Source organism: Vanessa tameamea, chromosome 29 (assembly GCF_037043105.1).
Source record: "Vanessa tameamea isolate UH-Manoa-2023 chromosome 29, ilVanTame1 primary haplotype, whole genome shotgun sequence".
In the NCBI taxonomy this organism is placed as follows: Eukaryota; Metazoa; Arthropoda; class Insecta; order Lepidoptera; family Nymphalidae; genus Vanessa; species Vanessa tameamea.
Window position 1 is genome coordinate 4,651,081 of NC_087337.1, and position 12,836 is coordinate 4,663,916.

General features: G+C 33.5%; 1 protein-coding gene across 1 annotated transcript; it reads left to right on the plus strand.

Moving 5' to 3' along the window:
- The first annotated feature begins 1,891 nt into the window (after window positions 1-1,891).
- Window positions 1,892-7,585, plus strand: LOC113396339 (endocuticle structural glycoprotein ABD-4-like). The gene is made up of 4 exons (XM_064219638.1): window positions 1,892-1,906; window positions 2,219-2,324; window positions 3,295-3,395; window positions 7,428-7,585. The coding sequence occupies exons 1-4, from the start codon at window positions 1,892-1,894 to the stop codon at window positions 7,563-7,565; spliced, it is 360 nt and encodes a 119-aa protein (XP_064075708.1). The 3' UTR covers window positions 7,566-7,585.
- The last annotated feature ends 5,251 nt before the right edge of the window (window positions 7,586-12,836 follow it).

The following is a 12,836-nucleotide window of genomic DNA, read 5'->3' on the forward strand; positions in this document are numbered from 1 at the left end:
TTTAAAAAACTAAGCCTACACAGCGACAGGCAGACAGCGGTAACGATTCTGTAGGACATTATTTTGATCTATCTCGTAGGATTAAATCAGCGTTTGCAATGTAAGCGCAAAAATATGTTTATTTACATCACTTTAGAAACCTCTAAAATCATCAGTGTTTCCCTACTATATTATGCCTGTATTATGAATATAAACCTACCTCTTCAATCGATCTATCTATTAAAAAAACCGCATCCAAATCTGTTGTGTAATTTTAAAGATCTAAGCGTACATACGGACAGACAGCGGTAAGCGACTTTGTTTTGTACTATGTAATGATGATATGCTCGCAGAGCCGAATTCACTAAATGAATATAATAAATAAAACACTGGGCATGTCTGGGCATGATATTTACCGTCAGATGGCCCATTTTCCCGTTCGGATAATCTTACGTAAATAAAATAAAAAAATAATTAACAAAATGCGTCTTCAACCGTAAGATCTTATTAATACCCCTCCTGTAGTAAGTACACTCTATTCCAACCACAAGAGGAGAAATGCCACATAAACAACATTTGACAGCAAATTGACGCGAGATCAGTGGACGATTGATTAATCTCTGATATTTAATATGGATGTCGACAAAACTGTTATCGGAATTTTGGAAGTAAAATTGAATTGTAAATAAGTAGTTAAGTGTAATAGTGTTGTATTATAACTAAAGATATATTAATCATAAACTCTTAGTGGTGTGCAATATAGTTATTAGCAAATCGCATGAAATACGTAAATCTAAGGTTTGTTTATCTTTTTTCCTACTTCCATTGGAATAGGATATTCATTGGATGTCACTTTTCCAAGTAGAACAGAGATTGACAAATTATTGAACGCGAGTGGATTTGTGAAGGTTTTAAGGTTAGAATAATGTTGCAATTTCGAAACAGTAATCGCCGATTTTACAACGAAGTTACGCACGCGTTTCTTGTAAATATTTGCTGTGATAGTTGCGTTTTATGATACCATATATGGACGATTGCTTAATAAAGACACGCCTTCGTGTTAATGTAAAACGATTATGTTTTGATGGGTTCTGGTATGTGACATATTGACATTAGTTAAAGGGGCTAAGAGAGATGTGAAGGTCAGTTACGATTTATCTTTTTTATTTTTTTTTATTTTATTAAATCGACACAAGTTAAGCCGAGATGGCCCAGTGGTTAGAACGCGTGCATCTTAACCGATGGCAGGCAAGCAACATTTTCATGTGCTTAATTTGTGTTTATAATTCATCTCGTGCTCGGCGGTGAAGGAAAACATCGTGAGGAAACCTGCATGTGTCTAATTTCAACGAAATTCTGCCACATGTGTATCCACCAACCAATTGGAGCAGCGTGGTGGAATATGCTCCGTCTCCTCAAAAGGAGAGGCCCAGCTTAGTCCAGCAGTGGGAAATTTACAGGCTGTTAATGTTGTATGTTGCTGTTGTTGGCACAATTTTGTCGTCTGTCCGTGTTCCTTATAATATTTACAAAATTGTTCTGTACGTGTGTGTTACTTCACTCATTAGCGGCTTGACCGGTTTTGATGTTATTTTTGTATGTTAATGGTTTTAATTGGACGCGGTAGGTGGCACTGCGATCGAGTTTTTTTTTTTAATTTCTATTCCTCTTAAAAATCACCATATTCATTGTAGAGTCCTCAAAATATATACCTTATGAATATAATTGGTTTATTTAGTAAACAGGTATTGCAGACACTAGAAAATAACATGATAATTACTAGTCCACCACGCTGCTCCCACGTGGGTTGACCACCTTATTTAGGAACCACATACCTTCGTTTGGAATATAGCCATTAGTAAAAAATAGTAAATTTAAATCTCACTGTCTTTGCCAGTCTTCGCCAGAAAGAATGTCGGACGTTATGGTTTGCGGATGAAACGATTTTACAGCCTCACCGATCCGTACCGACGGTCACAGTGGTCTTAGTGGGTAAGAATTGCACAACCAGTTTCCAAAGAGTGCACAAGGGCCCGGGTGCCTTTCTGAAGATTTCTTATATAGAAATAGTATTAGAATTTAAAGAAGAAATACTCATTAGTGACTCACACACTCATAACAGAAACACACGGAAAATAATTTCATTCGACACAGGACTCGATTTCACTTCACTCGACTCCAATCGAGCGCCGTCTCGGCTTCCTTGCTTTGTCATAATATACGATGTAATTCGTTCCAGATATCAGTCATAACGTTATCGGCTTGTCAGAATGACGACGCCATCTTGAGGAATGACTTCGACGGACCTCATGAAGACGGATCGTATAAATGGGCGATACAAACAGGTACGTAACTTTGGCGTAGTTATGTTTGGCATGAGTCCATTGTAAAAGTTAGTGTTAATAAAAGTGGGAATTGTCTATGGGATCATTTTAATGTCTTTGGTTAGATTTTAAGTTATATGTTGGCTGCAAATGGGTCTTATGGTGAAAGGTCATAAACACACATAGACATTGCTGTGAGAAATATTAACCATTCCAAACATCACACCAATGATTTACCAACTTTCGTATCTAAGCTGTTAAATACCACTGGCTCACCCTTCAAACCGGAACACAACAATACTAAGTACTGCTGTTTGACGGTAGGATATCTGATGAGTGGGTGGTACCTCCCAGACGAGCTTGCAAATTCCAACCATTCTAATAATCGAGGAGACTTCGTTTTGAAATGGCTGCGAACAACTAATATCTTACCATATCCCAACTCACAAAAGCAGTATAAGCCCTTTGGGGACTCTTTGGGATTAGGGGCCCTGGGCAGGTGCCCCTTGGGCTCTTATTATAAAGACGGTAAAGCTTGTAATGTACATTAATTATTACTTTTGATTTGAACCATCTATTGGCGCGTTCGGAGGTAACTCTCTGCTGTCTCTGAGCATTGCGCTTAAACTACCTAATACACATATTATGATAGTTTTATTGGGACTCTGTAATTAAAATGGCGGAGAAGAGTAACTACTGAGTTTCTGGCCGGTTCTTCTTTGTAGAACCTACTTTCCGAACCGGTGGTAGCTTTAAATTTAATTCAACCGTATAACATGACGATTAAAAAGTGCTTTTGTGATTCTACTTGAATATAATATTTCGATTTTGATTAGTAACAAATTAGTTACATCGTCTATGTCTAAAACTCATTGTCTTTGATTAGAACTAAACAAGAGCAAGAAGTCATAAGTGGCAATTATACAAGTTTATTAATTATATTGCTAAAGTATATTTATTTTGTTATTTGACTTCATTATTTGGTTTTCAGAAGGTGGAATATATCACGAACAGCGAGGATCGTTTAAAGGCAGCCCAGAACCGAGTCTCCTGGTGGAAGGACAGTACCAGTATACCGCTCCAGATGGACAGGTATAAAGAATTAGGCTAAGACAACAGTGCCTTTATTCTTCTCCTATTTCTTAGGACTAGCGACCCGCCACGGCTTCGCACGGGGCAGAATGTCTTTATATAAAACGTTCACAATTTTCTCAGTCAATTCCGAGACACATTGATCCATATTAAATGCACATTGTATTTAAAGTATTTAATTGGATAATTATTAATGCTGTATTACTAAAAATCGCTTCGCAAATAAGCCATTATTTCTCGTAAAAAGTCAAGGATAAAAATTGTTATTGTGGACTATCCCTAAGAGATAGACATACCGTCGCGGACTTCTTTGAAGACCTTTTAAGGTGTACAATACTGTAGTACATTATTTTGATTGTCGGTGTTTCTGTCCTATATTGGATATAAACCTTCCTCTTGAATCACCATCTAGTAAACCGCATCGAAATCCGTTGCGTAGTTCTAAAGATCTAAGCATACACGGGGCCAGACAGACAGCGGGAAGCTACTTTGTTTAATACTATGTAGTGATTCAGTGCCTACTAGCTACACGTCCCGGCCTCACACGGATACAATAAGAGTCGATATACAAGTTTTCGATTGAAGAACAAACCTCAAAATAAACTTTTTCTCCGGCTGGGATAGTCGAAATACTCACCTTTTCTGTACCGTGATATGGGTGTATTATATATATAAATCTTCCTCTTGAATCACTCTGTCTATTGCAATAAATCGCATAAAAATCCGTTGCGTAGTTTAAAATATCTAAGCGTACGGACGACGGGAAGCGACTTTGTTTTATACTATGTAGAGATAGACGAGCTTAGTTACCAAAAAAATATTGAAAATAATATAAATAATATGATTTGCTGGGTGGTAGAGCTTTGTGAAAGCTCGTCTGGGTAGGTACCTCATTCAATACATATTCCATTACCAAACAGCAATACTCTTAGTCCTGTTCATCCTGTTCAGTTTTATTAAGGGAGATGGAGCTAGTGTCGCCATAGGCATAAGGGACGTAACAATAACGTAAACCGATATTTGTCCCAGTGATTATGGGACGATAGCTGCACGTAAAATCGGTTATGGTCTCACTTTGAGGAGCTCCAGCCGTAGACGTGCAGAGAAATAAAGAGGATTCTTGATTGCATTTTACATTGTTACTATTTAACATAGAATTAATTTTATAGAGCGGAAAAAACCTACTGGCCGGTTAGAGAGCGTTACTACGGCTGTATAAGGAAAAAAATTGAAAACGTACACATTCAAATTGAACTAAGTAACATTAAAATTTTCATTTAAATAAATTTTCATCATTTTGGCTACAAATATAGATACCACATACAGAACCTGTCATAGGTTTCGAAATTCATAAAAAATATTTTGAATAAATGCGAAGTTTCGCCAGCGGCCTACTAGATTATTGATTAATATTCCTTGCTGTACCAACTATTGGCAGTGGTGATCCATAACCGTTAGTTGCCAGTCTGCCTAACTATGACATAGAAAAATATACATGGTCCTCAAACTGTCAATAATGCGAACTCTAGTCAAAAATTTATACAGAAAATTTTGACATTTACGTCAATGTAAATTAGAGATGTTATTATTATTAAAATTAAATGAATTTTGGATAAATTATTATTTGTCACTGGTTACACTTGACTTTCCATGAATCCTTTATTGACTGGTCAAAAAAGTTCCATACGTGAGACTTTATACTTTTGACACGTCGAAAATTTCAATTCTCTTGAGCTCTTTGGGCTTCACTTTAATCATCTTAAGCTCTTTCTCTTTGTACAATTTTAGATAGATTGTGCGAAAGACGATATGGTTAGAAAGAATGTTACTTGTGAGACGACGTCCGACAGAGAAGTATGGAAGAAGAAGACATGCTGCGCCGACCCCAAGTAACAATTGGGTTAAGGGCAGGAGGACAACGATGAAGCTCTTTCACTTTAATGAAAAATAACACTATATTCTTTTTTTAGTATTATTATTTTTATAATCAATTTTTATATTATTTTATTTCATTAATAATGTAACTTATTAATTTAAGTACATACAAATATATTAATATAACTTCATTCTTACAATTGTTTTGTCTGAATCAGAGGTTACTATTTATTGATATTTTTTAATTTTGTACACTGTTAATTCTTAATTCAATTGTGTTTTTTTTTTGTTTTTATATGTTTAACAAATATGTGCAATTTAAGTGCGTTAAAAAATAGAGCAATGTCGCTTTGATGGCGGGCGTTAATAACTGCATCACAGTTTAACACTATCGTAGTTTTTATCGGTCACAGATGGTTTTTGATGCAATTTGATGCTTAAATAAATAAACTATTCTTAGAAATAAGACCAGAAGTTATATTTTTTTAAATACAAATTTATTACTTTGAAAACAATTAAATTTAACAAACCAAAATTAAATTAAACAAAAACTAAATATGTAAGACCTCCGAAACTATTACAACAATTACGGAACGATCTAACGAAAACCCAACGGACAGAATGACGTTGCCGAGATGTTGACTCGATAACAGCCGAACAGCAAAGAGCTCGCGCCGGGTGCTGGCGCTGCTTTTTATATGTTTTCCCCACTCTTCTTCAATCTTGTACACTATTATTATAAAAAAAAAAAACACTACTCTGACCTTTACAAAGGAAAAATTAGTCAGCCAAAGTTATAATCGGCACATTTCTAATATAAACATCTTTGCTATACCAAAAGTGACGTTCTCTGTTGAAAAATACGGAAAACCGATTTTCAGTAATACTGTCATAATTGTTGAAGTTAATGAAAGTCGACGAAATTGTTATCAGAAATTTGGAGGTAAAATTAAAGTGGATATAAGTAGTTTAGTGGAATAGTGTTGTATTACAAATAAAGATTTATTATAACCTGTAAAAGATAGCTTGATCTATTTGACAGATGTAATTATTTCTGATCGATATAACTTTGCAATGAGGAATATATTATTTTCTTAATTTAATGATTTTAAAAATTGTAAAAATATTTAAAGTTCCTAAAGATTCAAGCGTTATCCGAAAATTTTAAGTCTTTTTCTATTACATATTATTGCTTCAAAGTAAAATTTAAATAGAAACACTGAAAATAATAGACGCTTGTACAATGTTACATCGATCGGAGGGTAGGGACGCGAATAACAGGCAGTAACTGCTACAAATATCGATTACAAAAATCCTTATTGAAGATCATTGTTAAGTTATTGTTACGAACGGGGGTCCTTTCGGTTGGGGTCTCTTTGGCTGATATAACTCTTTTTAGAAAAATAAGTTAAAAAAAAAATTGAATTCTAATTTGAATTACGCATTCCATCGTTCCATCGACTGTTATATATGTTATATTTTCTGTTTCCCATCACTTGCCCGTCTGTCAAAAAGATCAGGCCAACTTGAACACTTGTTGTAAAGTTCTTTTGCGTAAATTGAAGTGTGACATGGATTAATCTAATGTTATCTATGAATTGTTTGCTGAATATGAAACACATATTATTCAAATCAAATCAAATCAAATGTATTTTATTCAAGTAAACTTTACAATAGGATATTTTTGAATCGTCAATATTTAAACTCTATCACCATCAGGCATTTATAACTTTGCCGTTTTAAAATCAAAACGATGATTAAAAAGCGTGGAGTTAATGCTCGTTGACTTCCAGGCAGGAGACATAACATACATATATAATTGTATTTAACTAACATGACTGTATTTTTAGATGTTGAAAAAGAGTGACTACTGAGTTTCTTGCCGGTTCTTCTCGGTAGAATCTACATTCCGAACCGGTGGTAGCTTTACTTTAAATAAGTAGTTTATTAAATGACGATACAAAAGTGTTTATAAAAGCCTACTTGAATAAACTATATTTTGATTTATTTTTTTGATCAAGCAGCCTCCATCGAGAAGAAACGGCAGAACATCGCATGGTTGCTTTTATTAATTAAATAAATTATTCATTGACAACATTTAACTTTATAAAGGTCAAATTTCAAATTATTAATTAATTGTACTCCAACTTTTTACAGGTCATCAATCTTCTGTATACCGCTGACGAGAACGGCTTCCACCCAACAGGAGATCATTTACCAACCCCTCCACCCATCCCCCCTCAGATACAGCGCGCCTTGGATTATATAGCTTCATTACCACCGAGAGACTATTAATAATTATAAGTATAAATTAATTGTTGTATTATTTTTCTATAAGACATTCACCTAGTGTCAATCTTACCTTCTGTCTATACTCCATTCCAACCACAAGAGGAAAAAAGCCAAATAAATAACATTTGACAGCAAACTGACGCGAGATCAGTCGACGAGAGCTTGATTAATCTCTGATATTTACTACGGATGTCGACAAAACTGTTATCGGAATTTTGAAAGTAAAATTGAATTGTAAATAAGTAGTTAAGTGTAATTGTGTTGTATTATAACTAAAGATAATATATTAATTATAAACTCTTAGTGGTGCACAATATAGCTGAGTTATTAGCAAATCGCATGGAATACGTAAATCTAAGGTTTGTTTATCTTTTTTCCTACTTCCATTGGAATAGACGTTATATTAAAAAATTCGTGCAGGTCTACGATAGACCCGATCGAAACCTATCCTCAATTATAGATCATTAAAAAATAATGATTATTAGTCGACGTCATACATCCGCAAAATTCGTATAATCGAGTCATTTCGATATTAAATCGAATATAATAAATGAAAATCAACGACATGACAGTTCAACGGGCGGCCATGTTTGACGTTACGGGTGCGTTCAGAGAGCTGCGTAAAGAATGATTATTGTTAGTTTTCATCACATAAATAGAAAATATATAAACATAAAAATAAACATAATCAGCCTGTAAATTTTCCACTGCTGGGCTAAGGCCTCCTCTCCCGTTGAGGAGAAGGTATGGAGCATATTCCACCACGCTGCTCCAATGCGGGTTGGTGGAATACACATGTGGCAGAATTTCGTTGAAATTAGACACATGCAGATTTCCTCACGATGTTTTCCTTCACCGCCGAGCACGAGATGAATTATAAACACAAATTAAGCACATGAAAATTCAGTGGTGCCTGCCTGGGTTTGAACCCGAAATCATCGGTTAAGATGCACGCGTTCTAACCACTGGGCCATCTCGGCTCAGAAAATATATATGTTTGACGATCACGACGTTATTTAAAAAGTTATATGAAAATCGTTATTTAATTATCCACTCATCAATTTCGGTGGAACATTAGTATTTGAGGAATGACTATTATTTCTTACAGTACTAGTGTTTTAGGCAGTGGTGATCGCTTACCATAATGTGGCCCATGCGGCCAGCCATAAAAAAAGGAATCATTTCCAAGGCACACGTAACAAATTTATGTAACATACATATATATAATCTGAACTGAATGCAAAAGTGAACCACACAACATATAAATCAGAAGAAAAAAATGATATCGAAATTGTTACTTCTTTAAATAAATATTTGAAATTTCATTTTTGAATTATTTTGAAAAAAGCTAAAAATGAACCACACAACATATAAATCAGAAGAAAAAAATGAGATCGAAATTGTTACTTCTTTAAATAAATATTTGAAATTTCATTTTATGAACTATTTTGAAAAAAGCTAAAAAACGTGATAACTCAAAAATCGTTCGATGGGGGTTCAAAATATAGCAAATAATCCCTCCTATCACTTCCTAACGACAAGACAATACGTCGAACTACCTGTTTATATAACAATTGCTCATATACTATTAGAGGGTAAATAAAACAACAAGAAACAGTATAATGTATATAATATATTTAATAAAAGTACAAATTTGATCGTTACAAATCTAATTTATGAAAAAAAAACCTTAAGTTTTTAATAGAAAATTACGTCATTAATTAAATTCTTAACAAAAATATACTGGGCTTATTTATAAATATAATTTATTTATTTTATTACATGGTGCTCTGAATTCTTGTTAATTAATCTTTATAAGTAAGCCCGTGCATTAACAACAATAAATATAAACTAAACATTGGTACAATCAGTCTGGTTATTTATTACAAATATGGCAATAAACATTACTTTGACCAGAGACAATTTTAAAGACAAACAAAAAAACAGTCAACTTGTACAAAAAAGTTGTAACATTTAAGCTGAATTAAAGTCATAATCAATAAAATTAACGGAAATCATTAATTAAGTATAAAAAAAATATTCATTTTTATAAAAAAAAAATGTATTATTTGTACACACATGTTTGGTAATATTTTTTTCTTTTACATTAATTGCACAAAATTAAAAAACAAAAAAGTCACCCAACACATTTCTACCATAGTGTAAATAAAATTACCAAAAAAAAAAAAAAACAAATTCAGTACATTTCAAATATCCATTATTTAAGTGCTAATAAAATAACCGTCAATATTATAATAATCCATAATACTAGTAATTATTATTGTTATTCACATAAATAGAGGGGGAATACATATATATATTTGATTCAATATAATATACTTGGAACAAACATGAGTCTAATCTTACTGAGTATTTAAACGAAACTTGTGCCTGCAGTCACACTGGCTCACTCACCCTTCAAACCGGAACACAACGATACCGATTACTATCATTTGGCTATAGAATATCCAATGAAGGCTTGCACGAAGCCCTACCACCAAAGGTAGTAAACCACGGCACAAGATGACATTTAAATTCCCAAGATTACTGCTGCATTGGTGATATAAGAAACGGTCAATACTTCTTACGATGCCTTATCAGGTGGCCCATTAGTTCGGCCGTCTAGTTATATATTATTGAAAAAAAAAATCAACTACAACCACACGTACTAACAGGTGAAGTTGCGGCAGTTAAATGTTATGCAAATATAATTTATTTTTCAATTAAATATTTCATTAAAAGAAATTTCATTTCATTTGATTATAAATTCATAATTGAGTTATTTGATTATGTATATCTTATAAACATATATATAATTATTATACGTATTTATATATATATATATATAGTTAATTTAGCACACAAATATATATGATTTATATCACATATAAAACCCGTTTAATATAATAATATCACATTCGTATCAATTTAAATACATGAAGGCGTGTCATTGTTTTTAAGCAACATGGCGCTAACGGTTGCCTTGGGATACATATTCCAGACGAGCGTGTTGATTCACAAGTCGATATTGATTCTTTTGTAAATTAGTGAATTGAGAGAATTAATTGTGAATTTTGACGTGAAGTATTTTTATTTAAGAATAAAACTGCTTTAAAATAAAACTATTTTTCCAAACTATTTAAAAAATCATAATCTGTGGTATTCTTGGCTCTTTAAAAATCTTTGGAATTTTATGAGATAAATACAATTTTTTAACAATCAAGAACTCTTAGTAGTGTACAATATAGCAGAGTTATTTAGCAAATCGCATGGAATATAAAATAGAACACTTAGGAACTCCATTCAAATTCCCGCCAAATCTTTTAATGACATTTGACGTAGCGTGTTGACTTATAGACTAGAAGAAATATTACGAAACATATCATATTATTAAATTTAAGTATCATATATTAAAAATATAATTAAAATAAGATAAATTAAAAGCGCAAACAATTGAACGAACTAAATAACGAACGGGAAATTATTAAACGGGTCTTTCCTTGAAACTAATACAGTGCTGCCCTCTATTATAAAACTATATAATAATCGTCAGTACTAATTGGACTTATATTAAGATATGTACCGTGGTAGTGCGAGTTTTTTTTTTAATTATTCGATAGCGTTGACAATCTAAACAGCGCCATCTAGTGACAGAAATCGGAATCACGATTTGTCAGGTTTTTATGAGCGTCGAACATCGACTAGTATTCGAAATTGACGACGTTAATTCTCGTGATTGGTTGTTTCGAATAACAATTTATTGACAATTTGAAAAATAAAATTTACGTTAACGAGATCGTTTAGTTATACGAGTAATTTTGTAAAACTCGCACTAGGCGTACTCGACTTCAGAATAAATATTCGGTAAACATCGGCGAACATCGTATTTACGAACACGACCGACCGCAAGGAGACGGTATATAATATAGAGTTGTTCTAACCATTTACAACAACAACATAACTTTATTTGAAAACAACAATTAACATAACTTTATTTGAAAATCTAAACAGGATGAGTTGTAATAACTGCTCTGTATGATTCCATAAAACCGAAATCCTAGTCGTAAATGACTTATTTATTCGCTGTCCAGCTCGCACAGCTTGCAACCATTGCAGTTCTACAGCACCAGTTAGACAATTATTAGTCTCAACTAATATTATAATGAGGTTAAATTTGTGTGTTTGTATTTAAAGAGTAATCTCTGGAACTTATCCAATTCTATTTATTCTTTCCCTGAGCGTTATAGGGTATAAATTGTAATTATATTTATATTCGTACGAAGCTGGAGTCGTTATTTTGTGATAGAGTTAAAATAGCAAGGGTTTTTAGTACCGAATTACTTTTATAAATCGATTTTATAGAGTACAATATGATTGTTTCCGATGTTTACCAGTCGGAAGTATTTTTTGTTCGTTTGTGTTTTTTTCGCCAATGTCTCGTGCGATATCTGCAGTTCTGTCGCTGAGAGAATGTTCTGACATCTGTCAATCTGACATAAACAGTTGACTCAACCTCGAAACAGCTTAGTACAGATTAAAAATATATTGATTGACTGCCATAAAACAGACTCCCTTAGTTGGGTCTAACTGGATGAAATTTTGCACTGGAATCCCTTATGGATGGTAAGTGATGCAAGCAAGGATATTTCGAAATTCATCTCCAAAGATGGTTGAATGGGTGATGAAAAATTGTCATTTCCGATGTTGGAAATACGTAAATCAATATTAAGGTATGTTATGTAGAGATAGATGGTGCAATTTTTATTTTTTGAAAATTCGCACCCAAAGGGATGAAAGAAGGGATGAAAATTTATATTTATCAATTAATTAGGTTTGAAATATGGAAATTTGTGTTTATTCTTCTGTCATAACTAAGCGGTACAATGATTTCCGATAGGATATACCACGTGGCTCGTTGGAGTCCAAGCTTGGTTCATACAAAATTTAATCCATTTCGATTCACCGGTTTGACCATGAAAGAGCAACAGACAGACAGATGAACAGAGACATGACATATACCACGGATTGTACGGCCATTATTGAACATAGTTTTAATGAATCTGTTCGTAAGAGCAATGAACGATAGTAATTTTTTTATCGTGAGCTGTTTGCAGGCTCGTCTTAATCTACGGTGCCAAAGCGATCCCGTGTCGGGGACGGGAGAGGATACCAATCATCCTAGGGCGCACTAGGCGTCCTGGGCACCTGCAAATCCTACATCCCACAAGTGGGCGAAACGCGTATCGGATTTATCCGAGAAAAAAAGGGGTGCTG